The sequence below is a fragment of the Onychomys torridus genome, chromosome 9, assembly GCF_903995425.1.
Source record: "Onychomys torridus chromosome 9, mOncTor1.1, whole genome shotgun sequence".
Taxonomy (NCBI): domain Eukaryota; kingdom Metazoa; phylum Chordata; class Mammalia; order Rodentia; family Cricetidae; genus Onychomys; species Onychomys torridus.
The window spans coordinates 64748917-64772057 of NC_050451.1; the positions used below are offsets into that span (position 1 = coordinate 64748917).

General features: G+C 41.2%; 1 protein-coding gene across 5 annotated transcripts in view; it reads left to right on the plus strand.

The window, feature by feature from the left end:
* Positions 1–23141, plus strand: part of Tsc22d1 (TSC22 domain family member 1) — a 109862-nt gene that overhangs the window by 14985 nt on the left and 71736 nt on the right. Inside the window, exons 3-4 of one of the 5 annotated variants that reach the window (XR_004945859.1) lie at positions 10668–10834; positions 11633–13289. The exons of 2 other annotated variants lie outside the window; for them this stretch is intronic. Coding sequence is in view for 1 of the 3 variants with exons in the window: in XM_036198553.1 (XP_036054446.1) it covers positions 10668–10710 (43 nt within the window). In the remaining 2 variants the exon portion in view is untranslated. Of the gene's footprint in view, positions 1–10667; positions 13296–23141 lie in introns of those variants that run through there. 2 more of the 5 variants (XR_004945860.1, XM_036198553.1) reach the window with 2 other exon arrangements.

Genomic DNA, 23141 nt, shown 5'->3' on the forward strand with positions numbered 1-23141 from the left:
AGAACCAGAAGGTGTTATAGTAAGACGTTCTTTGTTTACTTCCACCTCATGCTCTGCCATGATAAAAACACAACCCCACACTCCAGTCCTTTCAGCTTCTCTTGACAGATTTATTCATGGATGATAGACATCCACAGCCCTTATGAATTTGAGAGGAAGACAGTGATAACATCCCCTTTGCTGTGGTTAACATTTCCAAGTTTATTGCTCAGTATTAAAGTTGAATTATATGAGTCTAATCACACAATTCAGAAGGAGAGCTTTGGAGACACCATTTTTTCATCCTTTTTTTTTTTTTAAAGATGGGATCTAACTATGTAGTCCTGGTTATCTTGGAACTCACTGTGTAGACACCAGGCTAGCCTTAAAGTCACAGAGATCTGTCTGCCTCTGCCTCACAAGTGCCAGGATCAAAGGTGGGTGCCACCACACCCAGTGAGACACAGTTTTATGCCATGAGCAATCAGTAAATGAGGTTTGTTAGCTGTCTGTTGGTCTCAGTGATAAGCTTATGGTATTTTCTTTAAGCTCAGCATAAGTTAAATAAAAATATTTTAAAACCAGAAACTTCATTCTAATTGAGTCATAATAGCATGCTTATGACTCAGGTCTTTAATTTTGAGCTGTTGCAGCTTATAGTCATATTACCATGTTTGTTACAGGAATACAGAAGTGCTAATTTGTATGAGTGATTAATACGCAGTTGAAAGAGCGAGTTTGTCATTTTGCTCCTTTGTGTTGGAAGGTGAATTTTATTTTGTTGTTGGCAAGGTTGCATTGGGTATCTGTTACTTAAAAGTTGTTGTGGCAGTTAGATTGTTCGTCCCCATGGATGAACATGGGGGCTGTTGAAAGTGGCACATTGGGTAGTTAGTGGTTGTGCCTTAGCTGCTCCCTTTACTTGTGCACGTGGACTGTCTCAACTTGCTGTCTCCACCAGGCCAGGCCAGGCCAGGCCAGGCCAGCAGTTGCATGAGAAAGTTGGAGTGAGTTAATGTTGTGGAAGTGAAGGCCCATTTTGGACTCTTTTCCTAGTTGTGTTTGGGGGTCTAAGCCCATGAGATTTTACAGTGGCTTATTATAAATAGATCCAATATGTAAAAACAAAAGCTTTTAAGAGGTAGAGTCTGGTCTCACAGAGCCAAGTTGTGCTATAGTTGAGCTTTGGAGTCTGGAACCTAAATACCGTTAGTACTGCCGGTCTATGAGTTAGAGGTTCAGCACGTGACTAGGGGATGAACAGCCAGAACCAGGAAGGGGATAAACTATTGTAGAGGGTGGAAGAGCAGGTGTGATAGCTGGTCACTGTGGAACAGCCTGGTGCAGTCACTACCCAGGGGTACTTGCCCTCATTGCCCACATGTGGAGATCCACCCACGGGAAGTAAAAATGTTGCCAGCTAGTATAAGGATTGTCAGTCTAGAAAGCTCTTTACAGTACTCTCCGTGGAAATGTATTTGTTTCAGAAATGTCAAGTGCTTGATGCATACATACCTAGTGTTGAGCAGAAGAGCATCTTAGATCTCGATGGCTTCCAGATTATGTGCTCAGTTCCGTGTCTAGTGTGCGTGACAGCTTTTGCGTTCAAGTTAGTGGATGGAACAAAGCTGTTGCTTTCAGCGTGTAACGAGGTAGATTACTGACCATCAGTTTTGACATCAGACCTGGTTTCTAACCTTGTTTCTTCTGCTTCTTAATTGCATGGCTTTTTAAAGTTAAGCTTTCTAAGTCCAGTGTCCTTACCTGTTCTGTGGGGACTAGACCACACCCTGGTTCTGTCTGGGAAGAGTAAAGGAGACAGATGTGGGTTGCATCCAGCTTAGTTCTTTGTAGCTGTGTATGTGGTCGGTGCTCATATTGTGCCAAATAAGAAGGTTCCTTCGTAGCATAGTAAATTAAAGAAGGAAGCTTGCCTACCAGGCCAAGGCTTCACTCCACAGCCGTCTCAACAAGGGCTGAGAAGGTGATTCTGGGTCTTTGTGATATTTGGTAGAGTCTGCATCACCAGGGGTTATATGAAAGAACTTATAATTTCTACAGTATATATTGAATGCCTCCATTCTGTTAAAAACAAAACAAACTCACTCCATTCAGTGGAGACATCAGAGGTTTATTCTTTCTCTGAATTCTATTCTTAGAGGACTATCCTATATCTCAGTATCTGGTAAGAGCTTAGGAAAAGTTTATAAATGCCGAAGTTGTTAGAAAACATGCCTTCCACTTTTCCTAATGGGAGTGAAGGGGACCCAGAGAAGTCCAGTGTCATGTGGCAGTTCAGTACTCCAGAGTCGAGTCATTTCCCAGATGAAGCAGTCTGAAACCTCGTGAAGACTGTTTTAGATGGGCACAGTGCCCTGAAGACCATCTGTTCCGTTCTCAGCCCCATATGGGATGGCAAACTATCTCATAGAATGAATGGGATTAATCAGTTTGGTTTAATAAGATAATAAGTTAGTATTAGGTGTTTGAAGGTTCACAGATTCATTGAACTGGATTTTGAAGTTCTTTATAAACTTCCAAAATGAGTGTTTTTGTAATACTAGTTTGTCACATGGGAAAAGGAAAGTTCTGGAGCTCAGGACTTTTGCCGAGTGCTTTTTATGTCTCTTTGGGCCCGTTTCTGTCTATGTTTATTCTTCCACCATAGTTGGCTTGTCTTCTAGTCTGCTTTCTGTAAGTATACATTCATATTAGAAATAAAAGTGTGATTGTTGTCGTATGACGGGACCCAAGACATTTTTTCCAGGTGCTTGGGGACACGCTTGGGAAAGGTGCTGCGTTGACACACCCTCGGGTCACTTCCTGTCCCTGCCTTTGTAAACAGTTCACAGTTATTAGGGATGCAATCTGTACGTGGTAGGGTATTCTTAAGGAAATCCAAACTAGGTTACAAGGAGCTAGCTAATATAAACATTTCAGTTTCCAGAGATACAAGGCATTTTATTAACTTCATCTTCCTGGCTCATTATGCTATAGGGTGGTGGTGTTAACTAAGCAAAGAGGTTATTGAATCTATCAGTTTGTTAGGTGTTCACTTGAGAAGTGGACACAAGAGAGGTACAAGAAAGGGTGCCGTATTCTTAGTTTTACTGTTTTGTTGTTGTTTTGTTTTTGAATAGGTTCTTGGTCTGTAGCCCGACCATTCTACTTGTTTGTATAACCCAGACTGTAGATAGTACTTGCTTTGTAGTCCAGGCTGGCCTTCTCCAGTGATCCTCTTGATGAGCCTTCTGAGCAGGGGCATGGGGTTTGTACATACAGGGACTTGAGGTGCCATGTATGATTTAAGAATGCCAAATCTTGAGGTAAAAGTTGCAGTCCAATGTGGCTTGGGAGATTTTAAAGCGGTGAAGAATTTATCATGGAAGATGTTTGTGAAGATTTGTGAAGATAATGCTATTAAATATGGAGGGAGTTTTGACTCTTCTGGGCTGCCATAAAACTGTGAGCTCAGGCTTTAAAGGATTAGCCAAACTCAAAATTTGAGGACAGAATGGATTTCTTTTTCTTCTTAGAAATACCACAGTTTGGTATTACTTATGAATAACATGCATTCTGTGACTTCCCAGAATGTGCAGAGGATGCCAGATCAACTTCATTTTATGCTTAAAAACACTTAACTGTTTTTCACAATTATGTGTGTGTGTACATTTGAGTGCAGGTACCTAAGGTCAGAGGAGAGTTTCAGTTCCCTGGGGCTGGAGTTAAAGGGCATTGTAAACCTCTGATGGCGGCGGTGCTGGGAGCTGACTCAGGTCCTTTGCAAAGAAAACTATGTGCTCTTAAGCATAGAGCCATTGCTCCAGTCCCTTCCTTAAAACAGAGACTTATTTTATGTTTATGGGTGTTTTCCCTGAGTGTATGTCTGTGCACAATGTGTGTGCCTGGTGCTAGGGGCTGCTAGAGGAGAGCACTGGATCCTTTGGGACTAGAGTTAGAGATGGTTGTGAGTCACCATGTGGAGCTGGGACCTGAACTAGGTCCTCAGAGCAGACAGTGCTCTTAACTGCCAAGCTGTCTTTCCAGCACCACACTTGATTTCCCAGTGGAAGTTTAGACCTCTGGCTTGGTAAATACAAAGAATGAGTTCTTGCAGCATGGGCACTTTGAAGGACTGAAACCAATATCTCATGTGACTTGAAATTTTCCTGGTAACTGACACACAGTAAGAACTAAAGTTGGTCTGTCTGTCTTTGATTTTGCTTTGATTTTTGCAGACAGGGTGTCATGTAGCCAGGACTGATCTTGAACACCTAATCTTCCTCTGCTGCCCTGGAACTCACTCTGTAGACCAGGCTGACCTCAAACTCCGAGATCCACCTGCCTCTGCCTCCCGAGTGCCTGGTTGGCCTAGAACTGTCAGAGGTTGGCCTTTGCCTTCCCAGTGCTGGTACTGAAGATACACTCCCACACATCCGGCCTAAATCGTATTTCTGGATTGTAGGTTTGATGGTGATAGTGGTGGTCTTCTTACCGTAGTCTTTTTGGCGGCATTTTCCTTTTTATTTGCAAAGCGTTTGAAAAGTAGAAACAACTGAAAGCTTTGAATAGTTAGTAAGACTCTAGGATTTTAAATACAGAAAATGAGGTTGGGCGATTTTAGTTAGTGGGGGCGTTACAGTCTGAACGTTGTGTAGGAGTCTGTCTTGAGTAGTAGGCAGACATGACCTTCCTTCCTTTCCTTGAGTTTGCTATTGTGGACTTTTGCTATTCACAATGACATACTATTGTTATTTCCATTTGGCTTAATTTTTGAAGAAATAATGGACTAAATATTCTGTCTGAAAAAAAGTTGATATTTTCAGTGAGAATTGCATGGGTATAGAAACTGATTTAGGACCTTTTGTGTTCTTTTTTCATTTTAGCCTTTTGTTTTGAAACAAGAGGAGTGAGAAGAACACAGCCTTTTCAGAAACTCCCATCCAGCTTTCCCTGGTATTTCCATCTTACACAGCCTTACCCAAATCTAGAGGTTAGGAAATCAGCAGCGATCTGTGAGCTGGCCTTGAACTTTGACGTAGTGTTCACTCCGGTCTCTGTAGGATTCAGTCTAGATCCCACGTTGTACTTGGGAGTCACGTCTCCGGGATGTGCTTCGTCCGTCCGCGTTGGCTCTCCTTGGCCGTGGTGTGAAGCAGCTCTTTCGATAGCTGCCCCTCTCTGTTCACTGGGTGTTTGCCTAGGTTCTGGTGGGAACAGGGGTGCTGGTGTGCCCTTCCCAGTGCCAGGACCGGGTGCCTGCCCTCCATGTACTTCACTGCTGGAGTTGGCTGGATGGTCGATCAAAGAGGTTTTTCTTTTTCTCTTTGTATGTATAGTCGAGGTGAAGAGCTGAGGCAGCATTAAGTGTCCTCTGCCTTGTACTCGTGTGTTTTCATTTTAGGCCTTTGGCATCCTTGCTGCATCATGGCATTTTAAGTTTTATTCTTCATCTTTTGTTGTTGTTGACTAATGGCAGTTTTTGCCATAAATGGATAAAGCTACTAAAGGAATTGATGTCAGCGTAATCAATGAAACAAGTGTTTCTCTGTATTATAGCCTGTTGTCATTTTTCACTTTTTCTGAGTGTATTCATATAGTGTACAACTCGGGCTCCTAGGATAAAAAATACAGTAGAAGAGGTGCTTTATCTTAAAGTAACATATTTCCCAAGGGTCTCCTGGCATCCTAAGAAGAAAGCCAATAATTTACACCAAGCAAACAAGCAGGCAGAGGGGCTGACTATTGGAGAGGAAAAGGCAGGCTAATTACAAAAATTGCAGCTGAGTGACTTGAGACCTGAAATGACTTTCATCAACTTGGATAAGGGTCAAATAGTCAATTTTTATTTATTTATTTATTTATTTACCCCCCCCCCCCCCCCCCCCCGACAGGGTTTCTCTGTGTAGCTTTGTGCCTTTCCTGGAACTCACTTGGTAGCCCAGGCTGGCCTCGAACTCACAGAGATCCACCTGGCTCTGCTTTCCGAGTGCTGGGACTAAAGGTGTGCACCACCACCGCCTGGCCAAATAGTCAATTTTTATTGGTTTATTTTTTTGTTTTTTTGAGACAGCGTTTCTCTGTATTATAACCTTGGCTGGCCTGGAATTCACTTTGTAGACCAGGCTGGCCTTGAACTCACAGGGATCCTCCTGCCTCTTCCTCCTATGTGCTGGGATCAAAGGCGTGCACTACCACTGCTTGGAAATAATTCTTGTTTGTTTAAAAGAGTCAGACAAATTTAAGGACTTTCATATTTTGTCTTTCCTTGGACATTGCCTTTTACTCTTGGTTGATAGAACTTAACATATATTTTATGATTGCTTTTTGCCTTTCATTCTGTAGTGAGTTGGCTGCTGTACTTAGAGCTTGTGTTCTGGATTGTTCTTTTGCCCGTTTTACTTCATCCTATGCCTTAGTGGACGTGAAGAGACACTTGGTTAGTCATCTGTTTCCTTTAACAAAACTTGGTGTTTCTGTCCAGTGGTGTGACTCCAGTCCCCGGGACATTTTGAATGGTAACTTTTTCAGAAGTGTGCGGAAATCCGTTTATAATGGGGTTTTGTTAGGTGTTTTGTTGTTTGGTAGGTTGTTTGTTCTGAGTTGAGGTTGTTTGGCTATGACTGGCGTGGCGCTTAGTAGGTAGCCAGTCTGGTCTCTTCCTGTCCCAGCTCTAGTACTGTGGGTAAAGTTGTTTCCTTCAGAATGAAAGTTGGATTACGTATTGTCTGCCTCTATGTTAGCCGGGAACACAGTGCTTACTTTCGTACTGTTCTTGATCAACGCGCTTCATTTGGAAAGCGTTTACTGAATTACCTATTCATACACCATTCTAGGGGCTGGAGAGACAGAGATAATGCTTTTGTTAAAAAAAACAAAAACAAAAAACCTTTTTCTTCCCATGGCTAACCAGAACTGTTTGTCAAATGGACAGGAATCTGTGGGAAGTTCATTTTCTAAATAGAAGTTCTTTTGAACCAGTAAGAATCAGTGATAGAAAGTGGGTAAGGCAGGTTACCGACTCATTTGTAATATCTGTTGGTAAGCAGCAGCAGGTTTAAATGTAGGTCAGCCATCCTGGACTGGTGAGGACTGTTTGTGGTCCTAGTGCTAGGGAAGACAGAGTACTAGGAAGATCAAGGCCGTCCTGGCCGATGTGAGGCCCTAGCTCAAAAACAGCAACAAAAATCATGTACTCTAGTTCACTGTTTTAAAAATAACTAGATATAGGAATGCTTAAAACTAATAAGCCATATAGCCTCATTATTTAATAATTTAGTAACGAGGGCAAATTTCACAAATAACCTCATTTGGTAGACATTTCAACGGGATTTCTCTTTCTCAGTGGTATGTTTGAATGCATATAATGCTAAGTATATGTAAGTAATACTTAGCATTTCTTCATGACTTGACCGTAACTATACTTTGTAAACGTCTTTAGAAATGTAGACAGTTACAGAGAACACTGATGACTTTTAACCTCGTAGATAGGTCTCTCACCCCCATTTGCAGTAATATCACATCATAGCACGCAGGTCTTGTTACCTTTGGTTGGAAATTTAGTCTCTAGTGGTTACATTTTATTCTTGCGGAAAGCTTAGTTTCCCCTTTGAAAGAACAAATAGGGCTGCGGTTCTCAGCCTGTGGGTGCTACCACTTTGGGTAGAACAAACCTTTCACTGGGGCCACATATCAGATAGCCTTCATATCAGGTATTGACATTATGATTCATAACAGTAGCAAAGTTACAGTTATGAAGTAACAATGAAAAATCTTTTGGTTGGGGTCACCACCCACCCCATTAGGAGCTGTCTTAAAGCGTCGCAGCATTGGGGCAGTTAAACCCTGTCAGAGGGACGCTGCTGGGACAAGCAGAGTGTGACAGAGTGTGACACAGTGTTCTGATGAGGAGCTGCATCATTGATGCTTGTAACTCAGGACCTCATTTTGAGATTGTACATTTTTCCATATAAAATCAAGAAATCCAAACTTTTAACTCGTAGCACAAAGAACACCAGGTCCCTTGAATGATTTCAAAGTAATTTTTTAAAGATTTTATTATTTATTTATGTATATGAGTGCTTTATCTGCATGTACAACTTTATGCCAGAAGAGGGCATCAGATCCCACTAGAGATGGTTGTGAGCCACCATGTGGTTGCTGGGAATTGAACTCAGGACCTTTAGAAGAGCAGTCGGTGCTCTTAACCACTGAGCCATCTCTCCAGCTCCTCAAAGTAATTTTTATTTAGTAAAATCTGTGTTTCCTCATTGCTGACTAAGAGCATGCTGTAGTACTACAGGCAGAATAAAGAAGTCTTCTGGATGAAATCTGACTCTGGGAAGTTTACAGGTTTTCCGATTTCTTGAGCCAAGTCATACTGGCTTTGCATTGTAACCTAACGTAAAGGTTTTAGGGTTTTCTTTCCTGTGGTTTTTGTTGTTTTGAAGCCAAGGTGGCCATGCTTTTTACATGTATTCTGGAAGGTGCAAAACATAAATAAAAGGTTTGGAGGTGGTTAGCTTAAAGTTCCTGTTGAAGTTGGAAATTTAACCTAATGTTAAGATGAGCAAGTTGATTCAAAACTGAAAAAGATAGTCAAGTGTGTTTGTTCAAAATGACCCTTCATCTTTCTCCAGTTCTCACCCTGCTGTCTGTTACGATTGGTCGGGGGAGGGGCTCGGAAAAATGTCAGCCTTTGCCTTGATTATTAGAGTTAAATTTTACTTAGATTTCATTAATGTAGACTTCTTATATAATCCTCAGTGATTTATATTGAAACATCATCACAGAAGGGAGGGCTTGCTAATAAAGTTGGTTCGAAAACTTAGAGGGCTGCTACTGTTGGGTAATTTTTGCAGCATCTCTGTAGCATTTGCTTGCATCGCAGGGTAGCAGGGCGGGAGGAGGCAGCTCGCTGCTAGGCTGCGCTCACGGTAGTTACAGGGAAACACCAGCTGTGGGATTCCTTTTCTTCTAAGAACTGCCTAACCCTGAGTGCGGTTCTTGAGGTACTCCACAATCAGGTCTTGGCTCTAACTTGTACTTCTTTCCTACCATACCCGCTGTACCTCCACACTGGAGTAACACTGGACAGCACCACTTAGAACACACTGGTCTACAGCCGGACGGAAGTGAGAACCCAGTGTCGCCACTTTGGCTCATGAAGTTCTCTGTGGTTATTTGTCCCAAAAGTCTTTCCTAGCTGGAACTCCTCTGTCACTCTCAATTTTTTTCATTTCTTTTAACTTTTGGAAATTATAGGTTGGATGGTTAAATTCATCCCAGGTTTCCTTTTCTAGGGCCAGATTGTTTTTATTTATCCTTTGTGCAGAGAGTTGGATATGTTCCCAGGTAGAAGGGTTCAGCTTTCTCTTCGTCTTCAGGCTTTTAAAATTCATTCTAAATGTTGTCAGATAATGGAATAACCATTCCTTTTCAGCTTTGGTATGTTCCCCACCTGGCTGCCAGAGCCAGGAGAGAAAGCGAAGGCAGTAGACCCTAACTGTTGGTTACTACCTCCTTAATGCTGAGACTCTAACCCTTGTTGGTTTGCTAGAGAGCAGGAGAGCACAGCCCTCGCTCCACTAACAGGTAAGGAACCCTTGTGATAACCAGTTGGTGTGAGAGGGAAATAACTTGGTAGAATGAATTCCCACCTTCATTTACCCAAAATATACTGTGTCGCAGAAATAGGACACCACGGCTGACTGATCAGGGAGCAGGGACACAGAGCACCTTTATAGTTAGCGGCAGATCTTCAGGTTTAACAGGAACTCCATACCACAAAGAGAATTGATCATTTGCCCCGAGGCAATACTGTTAACCCCTGGGACTTTAAGTACACACCTGCCTCTCTGCTTCTCCTTTTAGTTTTTCCTTGATCAGATGCTGTGAGCTTTGAACTTCTGTCCTAGAGGAAAGCTATTGGCCAGGGTCTCTAGCACCATCTGTTGTTTGGTATACTTTGATGCCTTAATTTCTGCATTGTGGCCGCTAATGATTGTTCCCGGTCCCTCTTGGCTCCAAACAAAATGATCATGCATTTAAAAAATGTAAATATCTGTTACCTATGAACATTATCCTGCCCTCCAGTTTCAAAGATAAATGCTTGAAGAAGCTGCCTTTTTCATTGACATTAGTCAGAGCTTTGTTAAAACTCAAATTTAACTTTTTGGCCATAATATTGGCCTCTAGTGTGGATCAATTCTCTCTAAATTACTGGAATTTAAACTGTTAACTTGAGCTGTGTAGATATTCCTGAAGTGTAGTATTCTGTTACTGTGATATTCTGTTTCTACTTTCCAATTCCTCTTCTTCTCTTTGATGGAAGAATTAACGGGCTCTTTGGATGTAGCTGAGGTTGAATATCTTCTCCCTGTCCCTGTAAGACAACTATGATCTTGTTTCCCATCATATATATGATTTTTTTGCTTCGATCTTTATTTGAAGTTGAGTGGTTTGTCACAGAGTATGTTATGGCTTAGACCAGTACAGGTCCCTTCTTAGTAGCTACTAAGGAATTTATCATTTGTGGTAACAGACTTCTAAAATTCAAATTAAGATGGTACTCAAGAATGTTTGTCCCAACGTAGCTCCTTTTTGTCCTGAGGATAAGCCATTACAAACTCAAATGACCAGAGTATGTAATTTTTTTAATAAGAATTTTTTCTTAAATCTATATTCAGCTCTATTTCAGTGCTTCTCTCCTACCAGAGGTGCAAGGAGTGATCCTAGAACCACAGATACAGCCAAGACCACGGAGGCTTTTGACGTCAGGGGGCCACTTTCTCCACTGAACCCTTGGAGACAGAATATCCAGCTTCTGGAGAGAGTGGGAAAGGATAAGAAACAAGTGGGTGCTTTCCATTGTTTACTTGGGTTTGCTTAGAGTGGAGTGTCCTGCCATTGTCCATTTATTCTGTTGCTAATCTCCTTGGCTTCTTACAAGAACCAGGCGGGACTGTGACCTCGGTGTTTCTCAGAGTACTATCTAGTGCCCATTCTAAAACAAACTACAAGTTATTTTATTTCTCTCCAGATAATTAAAGCTGCGGCTAATCTGGGGCATACGCATGGTTTGGTCCATGTCTGTAGTTCACAGGAACTTAAGAAAGGCAGTAATTTCCCACTTTGGCCTTTATTGTAACGGTGGACTGGATAGAGTTCTTTGAGAGTCCAGAAATTGAAATTCCTGTGCTTCATCTTTGGGTGAGCTGGACATCTGAGATCTCTTAATTTATACAGTTGAATGTCCAGGTGTCACCCTGCCCTGTTAGTGAGGACTTTGGGTCTTTTCCTCCCGTAAATGTTAGGCCTTCACACTCAGTCTCTTAGGAGATGGAATTGATGACCATAGTACTGTTGTGCTTTACTGTTAAATGTAGGCTTCATTCTGAAATACGAACGAGTATAAGTTTCAGGATTTAGTGTCCCAGAAAGTTACATTTAATACCCTCAAAAGTAGTTTTCTAGTCCCTAGGAATGACTAGATTTCTCCTAGGGCATTAAGATGGTTCTTTCTTAGTTTCTTTGATGCCAGGGGTAGGGTGTGAGTCCAGGCAGTTCTTACCATCTACAGTGGGTAGAATGTGAAGTTGGTGCTTTGGCAAGTTTTCATTGTTTCCTTGGTGGCTTCCTTCTGTGACTCCAGGTATCTTGATAATGGGAGACCGGTTTATTTGTTCTCTAATTGCCCAGATTTCTTTCAACTGGTAAAACATCATACCTCTTCAGCAAAAGGAACTCTTCTAGCAGAGCCCTCATGGATGATATCTGTCACACATGCCAGCACCTGCAGTTTGGAAGGCAGTGGTGAATGGATCCATGCAGTATGTCTAGAAGACACAAGGATGAGCCAGCACCTGATCTTGTTACTTACAAGCTTTTAAAGATTTACTCTGGTTTATTTTTGGTCTGAAAATGGAAAGGCTCAAATAATGAAACAATCTTTTCATATTGGAGTTTTATATGGCCTGAACATATTTCTTATTCTGAAGACTGAAATGGAGGAAGCTTGAGAGTCTTGTCTTTCAAAGCATCCCTCTGTGTCTGTTTCAGTAAAAGGTTTGTGGGACTGAAACCATTTTAGTCAAGTAGATAACCGTCACTTTAAAAAATAGCATAAAAATAGAAAAGGCTTGATGAGCCCCCTCTACCTCCTTTTGTTACCCAGTGCTAAAGGGCACGCAAGTAAAGGGTGAAGCCAACTCTTCAAGAGTCCGTTCATGTTAGGATGTACTCTCAGCTCATCTCATGCTGGTCCTGAGCCTTATTCTTACAAAGTCGTAGAACTGTCTCAGACCCACGCACCGGGTCTGTTTTTCCACGTAGGGTTTCCTCTGCACTGAAGGCATCTCCACTTGAGTGGTGCAGAGCAGTTGGTATGGAACAGAGGTGATGCAAAGAGGCAGTGACCTTGCAGGATAAAGGAAATGAATGTAGTTATCCAAATCACCAGTGGACAGGAGCTGTCCACGTGTTTGTTTCTTTGGTTATCTAGTAACTCTCTAGAAACCAGTCAGAGCTACTAAGGAGAACTGTAACAGTCACCTGATGCTGCCAGTTCCTTTTAATTTGGAATAAGTTTTAAGAAGAGAAATTGTAGAATTAATAATATAAGAGCCAACTGAAATGTTAGGCTCTCAAAGCATAAAAGCTACATCTGCTAAAATCTGCTTTTAGTCTTTTTTGGCTATAAGAACTATTTTTTCTTATAAATTATAAATCATTTTTCAAAAGTATAATGCTTAAAAGCAAATTTGTTAATTTTGATTGGCAAATTTCCTCACAGAACTCTGAATTCCCAAAGAATTACAGTTTTGTATTCCTGACTTAATAAAATAGTTCATAAATACATATAAACAAAAACCAAATTACCTAACATTTTAGTAAGAACTCAGGGAGCTGAAAGTGAGATTTGCCTAGAAATTGAGTTGCATTCTTTAAACCACTGTAGAAACCATTTTATGGCCTGAGGTCACTAGCCTTTTGTCTCAGCACTGAAGACAGAAAGTGGTTTACCCTCAGAATCTCAAACATTAATTAATCTCAGCTGTGTTCTTAAAGTTTGCAAAAGAAATGTCAGTGCATTTCCATTACCTCCTGCACTGCAAGCTCTTTCAAAGTGAAACTTTGTATATTACTGTGTACTGATTTGTTTCAACTTTTAATTTGGATGCATTTCCTTTCAGAGTTTTAACGAATAATTTCGTGTCACAATATGCAATTCTATATCATTTCCGTGTTTATTTTATAAATATTAATATAAGTGATTTCTTTTCTAGAATGATTAATTGTGTAATATTTGTACTATGTGATCATTTGAAAACTAATAAATATTTTCTCCATGGAAAAATGCACTTACTGATAAATGGCTGATTTTTGTTTCAGGAATAGAAAGTGAAAATTGCAACCATATTTTTAAGTGTAATTTAATGTGTCTTTTGCGAAGTATTTCTGATCATACTGTCTTTTTTTTTTAGAAAAAATTCCTCTCGTTAAAATTCTAGAGGTCCGTATGGTAAATAATAGGAGTGATTAGGTCAAATTTTAAGATTAGATTGATCAAAATATTAACCCCTTACCAAATAGCATACATAAATAGTACCTCTGCTCAAAGGAGAACCCATTTGAAAATGAAGGCCAATTGGAGAACTATCCAAGTCATGAGTCGTTACCAAGAAAGGTGTTTTTGTCTCATGTTCAGCTTGAACAAATAACTGAACCTGACTTCCGAGTCTGTCGCTTTAACTGTATGCAGACAGCGTGGGTGATCTTGTCTTCATAACCATATCCCTTCACTCACCTGAAGGTGGCTGCTGGAGCAGTCTCCCTGCTGGTCTGTTAGAAGAAGGAGACATTCAGAAAGTGGACTCCAGGACTTTAGAGTCACATAAGATGGAGTCATTCCCACACAAGAAATAAAGCTCGAGGCTTGACAACCTGGGTCTTTGATCTGGCCTCTCAAGGAAATGATACTCTGAACAAAATGAGTGTTATAAATGGAAATTTTAATTTGAAATAGCTACCACATTGGGGCAGGGGAAATGAAGCCAAGATTTTTTGGTTTTGTTCACCTGGTAAGTTTGGAAAAGATGAGTTAAAGTTTGTACTAAAGTACAAAGTTCCTAATGTTAGAGTTAAATTGTTGTAAGGTTCACAGTCCCGTGTCAGTGGAAGGCTGTGTTTTGTCTACACAAGCTTTTCTATATGCATTGGAAATGTCAAAACTATTGCAAAGGTAGTGGTGAAATAAGAGCCGTACATGCTGCTTCTGCATGAGATCTTCCTACACTGTCGCTAGCCTTCAAAGAAAACATCGCGGAGTTCTTTCCCATTATCTTCAGGGGTGAGGCGTGGGTCAGGACTTCACCACTGGCTAGCATCGCGTGGTGCAAGCACGTTTTTGTTCTTTTCTTTTTTTCCCCCTTTTCTGATGAAATAAAAGTTGGTTTTTCTTTTTCATTCTTTGGAGGGGGCAGATTTTTGGAGAGCTGCTTTCCTACAAAAAGTCACAAGGCAGTGACTGCCAAGTGTGGACTTTTAAACTTAGTATGAACATGTGCACCTCATTTTCCTCTGCTGTAGTGAGCAGAGTGTCTGTGTTTGGATGTCCCAAACAAAATCTGCATTCATTCAGTTATTCTTGTTACTTGTGAAGAAGATTTCATATTATTTGGGTTCTAAATGTGAAAAATTCATGTTTCAAAGTGGTCACACAGGTGCCCTGGATTTTTTCCACTAGTCTATACATCTAAGGCAAATTAGATTGTTATGGTAAAAATTCTACAGAACTTTGAAGTGTGCATTGGAGTTTCAGAAATTCTGATCAGAGGGATTCTCTGCACAAGAAAGAGGTAAGGCATGGTGCAGGTAGAGGAACGTTCAGAATGGGGTCGGTCAGTGCAGTGGCTGCTGCTGCTGTAAACTCTACAGGTTGGCTGCTCTGCAGACAGGTAAAGAGGTAGAAAGCAATTTTCCCAGAGACTTTTCCAGAGAGTACGGAAACAGACAAGCCTCAGCTTTGGCTTTCCATGTTTGAGGTTTATTTAGAAATAGATCCATCAACATTGTACCCTCTTTTAGGTACAGGCATCCTCCAATATTATAAGGTGCCCAGGTAGCTTCTGCCCTTCCTGTCTTAGTGATTATGATCCGGACTTAGTGTAGTGGGTTTTATTTGAGACACAGGCTGTCCTCAACTAGTGATCCTCCTGCCTCAGCCTTCTGAGTATATTGCAGGTGTTTCACTGGGCCTGACCTTTTTTAATGTGGCATTTTGCATCCTGTGAGGACTAAGAAGGTACTGCACCTGGCATGGGAGTTTCGGTGTTCCGTGACTATTGCCTGGCTTCACTTTGCCTGTGTCTTCCAGTTTCTGTTGCTTCACACTTAGGTTTCAGAAAAATACTAAATCTTTATTTTAGTTTGATAAACTAGGAAGTTTTACAAATACACACTTAAAGTAACTTGGGAATCCTTTATTTCCAAGATTAAGAAATTCTATCAAGTATATAGAAGTAATTGAAAGGAGAAAGTTATACTGTTACATTCTTTAAGGACAGTTAAGTAGGCTCAAAAAATTGAATGTTAGTACAGTACTTAGTACATTTGAGAGAAGTTAATTCTTGTCTATGGATGAGATGGGAAAACAGGTTAGAGCTTTTTCTAAGTTGCCAGTGTCATTGACTCATGAGGTACTGTAGAAAACAACATGATCTTGCATTGTATTTGAATTGCTTTCTGAACTCCACCTTGTTGACATTTTGCTTCTACTTAAAAGAACTTTTTATTTAATCTACTTTTTAGTGTAAAACAGATTAATTGCTGGTATAAATCGGTCACCATTTCATGAGATAGCTGGTTCTGAGTTTAGGATAGTTCTGGAAAGAACTTGACTAAATTTGCTCCTGTGTGTTTTTCAAACTTAACCTTCAAATTGACCAATTTATCACCCCTTTACATGCATCTTGATTCATACATAGAAACAGTGTAGCATTTCTAATTCCACACTGTCCATAAATAATAAATGTGTGGAAGATTCAGCTGCAGCTGGGACAGATGTATCATATTTCCAGGTCTTACTGGGCCTACTTATGGATGACAGAACAAGTGTGATCCTTTTCATACTTGACAGTCTTCAAGAAGTCTAGTAGTTTCCCTGGCGGTTCTGAGCCCTTTTTCTACTAGACTAAGCATCCCCATAGCCCTGTTCATGAAGCACATCTTTGAGAGTCTTAAAGACTAGATTTTCTGAACATTTTTTCCTGAAATGTTTCATTTTTGTTTGTTTCTGAGTGTGTTACATTGACCCAGCACAGTATAGATGTGTCTGGGTTTTAAAACCTGACCTTGCTTGTCCACAGGATCCTCGTATCACTTTGCCCTGATGTGTTTATCCAAGACACTTAATTTCATTAGCTAAGATTGCCCTAAGCAGATAATGTTTATAGTGATGAACAAAGAAATGATTTTGTTTGTAAAAACCAGGTCAGTAGTCAAAGACTGTACAAGGCGCATCATTTAGTGAAAGAAGAAAGTTCATAGATAAGACCTTGGAAAATAAGATATATATAATGTCCATTTAAGGTGTTTTTGGTTTACCTGCTTAGTTATGACATAAATAACTGACTTATGCATTAAATGACCTGTATAATATAAAATTTACTTTTCAGGGTGTCCTTGCAGATTTAAGGGTAATTGGGCTTTTTGGAACCAAACTATTGTTGTATCCCTGGCATTGAGAAGAAGATGAACTTGTGTGTGGTAACAGAATTAGATATAAGAAGTATTGCTTCACTGGAACAGTTTGGGAAATGCACCAAGCCGCTGAAGATGGTGAAGAAGTAGACGTGGAAGCCTGAGCGCTAATGAAAATACAGTTGTGCAAATATAGACCTGTGCTGCATGTTGAAGGAGAGCCCAGCTACTCCACAGAGCAGCATCGATGGAGCTTAACAGTGTTTGTAGTTACCAGTTAGAATAGTTTTTCCACCAGAACACAAAAATGACCTCCAGGAAGACACGAGGCACTTAGTGCTCTCAGCATCCACAGATGGCCAAGTGCCTTTCATAAAATGATGAAGTGTGAGTGTGTATCCACCCACATCTTCCCATGTGCTAGAAATCATCTCTAGATTAGCTGATACATGGCACACTGTTGGTGCCGAATAATTCATTGATACTTAGGAGCAACAAGCAAGACTGCACATACGCAGTAAGACAGTTTTGCCCCCTGGAGTTTTCATTCCGAAGCCTTGGGTCCATGGGTATGGAGGAGGGCTGACTATCCTACTTCAGTGGAAATAGAATTTTGGAGAAAACAAGAATGCTGTTTAGCTATAGTGGACACCCTTTTGGGGTTCCATGCTTAACCAGCAGTTCAGCTAAACTGTGAGAAAGTTGGGACTGTTTCTGTTTTATATGCCAAACAACTCAGAGGTTACAAAACCTGCCCAAGAGCATACTGTCTGGGCAAAGGAGATGGCATTTGAAAGCAATCTATTTAAAGAATTCTAATTTATTTTTGTTTATCAAAATTCTTTGCCAAAAGAAGGCCGATGCTCAGGATCATTTTCACCCAGAGCTATAAATCAGGTCTACAAAAGGATCAGTTTGCTTAGTGTGTGTTCACAGACTTTCAAGAGCATTTTGGGGTTGTAGGAAAATGTACCAGAGAATGAAGTGGCCATCTCCTTTCCTGTAGTACTCTTCCATCTTTTACTAGTGTGGCACACTTAAAACTGAAAACTTCTGTACCTTGTTAACAGTCTGCATTACTGTGCCTGCTGTCTCCCGTGCCATAATACACAATGTCACAGATGGACAGCCTCAGAAGAACTTCACTTCCTTAGGAGTCTCCTGGGCTCTCCTGCTCACTTTGTGGCTGGGTCCTATGGTAAGCCTTGCTCAGTTCCATCCTACACAAATTGCCAGACTGTTCCAAAGGCAACCGCTTTACTGACTGAACTAGCCCCCAGCCCCAGAAAAGGATTTTACTTTATAGTGATAATTTTCGAAGTGTCGCTTGGGACCAACTGCTCCTTGGGGCATCTTAGAAATGCAGATTCTTTGACCATTCTGTTTGCTTCTCAGTGACTGAATTCTGCAGCCCCACATTCTCGTCAGCCTTAGGTGGTGTCTGGTTCTGGCTGTTCTTAGGGGTGCCCTGGTATCTCATTGTTTCAGTTCACAGTTCCCTAGCAATACTCTGTAAGGTCCTTTTCATGACAACTTTTGTCTCTGTTAGCTTATTTGGTGTTAGGTATCTGCCGAAGGGCTTTTGCCTGCTTGGAAATCAGCTAATTGATTTTGACAAGTTCCTGGTGTGTTTTGGATACCAGTCCTTTACCGGATGTACATTTGGCCAGACTTACCCCCCATTCTGTGGCTTGTCTTCAGTCTCTTTGACAATGTTCTTTTCAGGAGTGTTTTTTTATTTTTATTTTAGGGAAAGTCCATTCTGACAGTTTCCCTTTAATGAGTCATGATTTGGTAGTGTTTGTAAAAGTTTATTGCAAACCCGTTCACGTAGATCCCCCTCCCTTTGTTGCCTAGTTATGGGCCCCGCCTGTAAAGTTTGGCATTTTACAAATATAAAGCCTTTCTCCACTGAGTTGCCCTTTGCTTTCGAGAGATAGCTTTACTCTCTTCTTGGTTTCTTCTCCTGACGTGCTGTTTTGTCCTGGTGCTTTGCTACCATTTTCCTCCCAATACTGGAGCTTTGGGGAAGATGAAGCTGAGGTAGCGCCAGGCTTCGCTTGTCTGTAGTGGTGTGCTATTTTCCATTTTGGGTTTGTCCAGGCCACGCAATCTTTCAGATCTCTTAGTCTCCATTCACAATATAACCTGCTGAGGAATTTGATTGGCTGTACCGAATCTAATGTCAATTTGGGATGAGCTCACATCGTAGAAAGTTCCAGTATTGCTGAAGTGGCAGAGTCGAGGTGTCTCTCCCTCCCCGCTTCTCAGGGATTTTCAACATGTGGAGCGGCATCTGCGGACAAAGATGATTGTGGTTTACTCCTCCTGAATCTTCCTTTCATCTCTTTTGCTTATTACACTAGCCAGAACTTACCCATCTGATAGTGGATAAGCGAGAGATGTCCTTATCTTCTCAGTCTTAGGGAGGGCATTGCAAGGTTGGCTGTAGGGTTTTGTGGGCACTCTTTATGAGATTGAAGTTCCTCCCCTTTCCAATTTCACTTAGTGCTTTTAATGCTGAATTGATGCAGAATCTTGACAGATGCATAAGAATCATTTATTGAAGGGTCTAGAGAGATGATTCAGTGGTTGAGAGCACTTGCTGTTCTTCCAGGGGACCCAAGTTTGGGTCCCAGCACCCATGTTGGGTAGCTAGGAGCTGTCTCTAACTCCAGCTCTAGAGGACCAGGTGCCCTGTTATGGTCTCCAAAGGCACTCACATACTTGACGGACGCACACACAGACACAGATATAAAATGTGTAAAAACCAAATCTTTAAAAAACACTTGTTGCTATGATTGTAGGATTTTTCTAGTTTTATTAATTGGTTTCTGTGTTGAGCCAACCTCATATTCATGAGATGATTATAAATCTCAGTTGTCATGGATTATAGTTTTCTCTATGTGTTGTTGGATTTCATTTGTCAAGGGTTTTTGCATCATTCTAGGTAAGAGGAATGGAACTGTAATTTCCCTTTCTTGTGTTGTCTTTGTTTTAGATACTAATGTAATGCTTGGCAGCTTTTAGCTGTTCCATCCTTCTGAAGAGACTGCATGTGTGCAGGTAGGCACACCACACGTACACATGACCAGCCAGATGGTTGGTAGCGAACATTGTTCAGTATTTGGTGGAGTTCACAGGTGCAGTCCTCAGTATCTAGCACTTGTTTCTGTTCGGAAAGGTTACTGATTGCTGTCTTTATTTCCTTAGTAAGTACAGGTCTGCACATTTAGAAACATTCCCTTCTGTTTTAGGGCATGGTGTCATTTGATCTATCTCTGCTAAGCTGCTCAGCGGATAGCTTCACAATGCTTTCTCTCTCCTTCCAGTGTCCGGGATCTCGTGGTCTCTCAGGTGTGGTTGTGTGTTCTGTTGTCTTTTGTGGGTTACTGTGGACAGTAGTCAGTGCATCTTTCAAAGAACTAGATTTTGGTTGGGTTGACTTTACTGTTTTGGGTTTTCTTGTTGATTTTCTTGGTTTTGGGTTGTTTTATTATTATTATTTTTTAATCAGTTTTACCTGCCTTTTCCTTTAGGTTTACTTCGCTTTTCTGTACCTAGTTTTCCTAAGATGGAGTTTAGATTATTGAGACTTTTTTCACATGAGCATTCAGCACTCCAGGTATTTCCCTCCAGGTATTATTTTTGCTGCATTGATCCCCAGACCTTGTTGAATTATGTTTTCATTTTCCAAGTTTGAGATACTTTCTTCTTTTTCTTTTTTTTTTAAAGATTTATTTATTTATTATGTATACCATGTTCTACCTGCATGTATGCCAACAGGCCAGAAGAGGGCACCAGATCTCATTATAGATGGTTGTGAGCCACCATGTAGTTGCTGGGAATTGAACTTAGGACCTCTGGAAGAGCAGCCAGTGCTCTTAACCTCTGAGCCATCTCTCCATTCCAGTCTGAAATATTTTTGAAAAGTTTTGTTTATACTAGTGTGTGTTCAGAGAATGACTTTGTGGAGTTGGTTTTCTCCATCCACCTTGGTGTTTGTTTGGGGGCTCAAATAGATCACCAGATTTGTCCAGTCAGAATATTGACATGCCGAGTTATTCAAACAGCCCGTAGTTTGAAATACTTAAGTTTCTCTTGCCAGTTTTTTGACCTTTGAATTCACCTATGTGAATTTAAAAGTATGTTGAATTGCCAAGGATTTGAGGGGCTTCGGTTGACGGGAAGTAATTGGTAAGTGTTACTGAGTTTTAGTTGAATTTCATTGTCTGAGAACATTATTTGAATTCTTTTGCATTTGTTGTTGCATGCTTTTTTGCTCAGAATATGTGCTGTCTGGGTTAATGTGCTGAGTGAGCAGAAGAACGTGCATTCTTCCTGTGTTGGGTGTAGTAGCCTATGGCTGTCATTTAGGTGCTGGTTGACGGTGCTGGTAGATTTGCCCTTATTCTCTCCTGATAGGTCTTCTACTACCTGTCTTTCACTGTAATAGAGGGTTTGCTTGTTTTTCTAATACTCCTGTTACCTTTTCCTCATGTATTCTCATGTTTTTAGTCAGGCACGTATATACTACTGATGTTTACATTTACATCTTAGACATGACCTTTTTATTCATTAATACTTATCTATTATATCTTGACGTTCTTCTCAAACCTACTTTGTCTGAAATGAGTACAACTACTTCCACACTTTCAGATTTTCTCTTTCTAAAAAGCTTTTTAATGTATGTAAGGGTTTGGGTGTGTGTGTGCAGGTGCCCACAGAGGGCACTCGATGCCCTGGAGCTGGATCTCAGCGCACTTGTGAGCTCCCTGACTTGGGTGCTGGGAACCAAACGAGGATTTTCTGGAAGAGCAGTGAGTTTTTAATCACCGAGGCAACTCACTCTAGCCCTTCAAGTTTCTTTTGTGTTAGCATGGCTGGCCTCAAGTTCAGGATGTAACCGTGGATGACCTTGATTTTGTGATTCTTCTGCCATCCCAAGTGTTAAGATTGCAAGCATGTGTCATCATGCTTGGCTCTTGTGGCATTGGGGCACAAATTCTTCATGTGTGAGGGCAAGCACTCTACCAACTGAGCTACATCCCCAGCTTCCCAGTTTCTTTTGATTAGTGTGAGCATTGTATATATTACCTCTTCTCTACTTTAAAAAGAAAATTATTGCAGTGTGTGAGATGTGTGTTTCTGAGTGTAGGCATACATCATGGGGCATGTTAGGGAGTCAGGATAATGTTTGGGCATCAGCTCTCCCCTGGCATTTCTACCGAGATGCATGCTTCAGGCTAGCTAGCTGGCACTTGAACTTCTGGGCAGGTCTCTCTCTATCTGCCATCTCACCATGGGAGTGCTGGGATCGCAGCTGCAGAACACCCAACACTGCATCCAGCTTGCTCAGCAAGGGATTTTCCCGTGATGTGACTCGCCAGTTGTCCCCCCCCCCCCACTTCCGTATAGGGTCTTACTGTGTAGTCCCAGGCTAACTCATGATCCTCCCTCCTGTACCTCAGTGCTAACACTGCAAGTATGTGCCACTGTGCCTCTCTCTTCTCACTCAATCTAATCTGCTGTGTGCTCCTGAATGGAAAGTTTCCTGTAGACACCACATAGTTGGCTCTTCATACTTGCTTTCCGGACGGCAATTGCCCTTTGAGGGCCTTATGTACACAGCACTTGGCTGAAATAGCTGGTGTAACACCTTGTATATAGCTTTTCATTTCCTTTGTGTGCTTTCAACATTTCTCTGCATCCCCCCCTTTGTAGTAATCAAGCATTTTATGAAATTCTATGTATCTTTTCTCCTTGCCTTGTATCTTAAGGTTGATTTGAGTCCCTGAAGTTACAGTATCCATTTATGGCAAATCCACCTTAGGTAACTATTTCACTTCAGGATCCCTGCAGCTGCCTTGTCGTGGAGCATCCTGGTCCTCACAGTGTCCATCGTGGAGCATCCTGGTCCTCACAGCATCCTTCATTCGCTTTTCCACATTGGTACAGTCACCATTTTGCAAAAACTTGGATCATTTGGGAATTGTAAAAATAACAACATTTCCTTCCTGTCTCTAAACACTCCTTTCTTTGTGTAGATCTGTGTCAGTTTGCTCTTAAGGGGACTTTTCATATCCCTAGGCACGTCTCTGCTCATTTTCTCCATCTCTTCTTGTCTGCCAAAGTCTTGTTTCACTTTCTAAGGATAGTTTGGCTAGCTGCAGAATCATGGCTTCGTACTTGCTTCCAACCTCTTAAAAAATATTCCACAGCAGTCATCCTGCTCACATGGCCTCTGGAGAAATATCTGCCATATTCCCGATTACTCTGATTTAATCTCTTCAGCCTTTTGACAAAATCTTGGAAGCATGCATCAGTGAGTTTATGTTAGAATTGAGCTACACTGGATGGGTTGAGCTCATGCTGGCTCCCGGGAGAATTTTCACTGAGAGGGGACACTATTCTGGGAACTCTGCTCTGGTGTTTCCCTTCTCCAGAGCCTGTATTTTGTG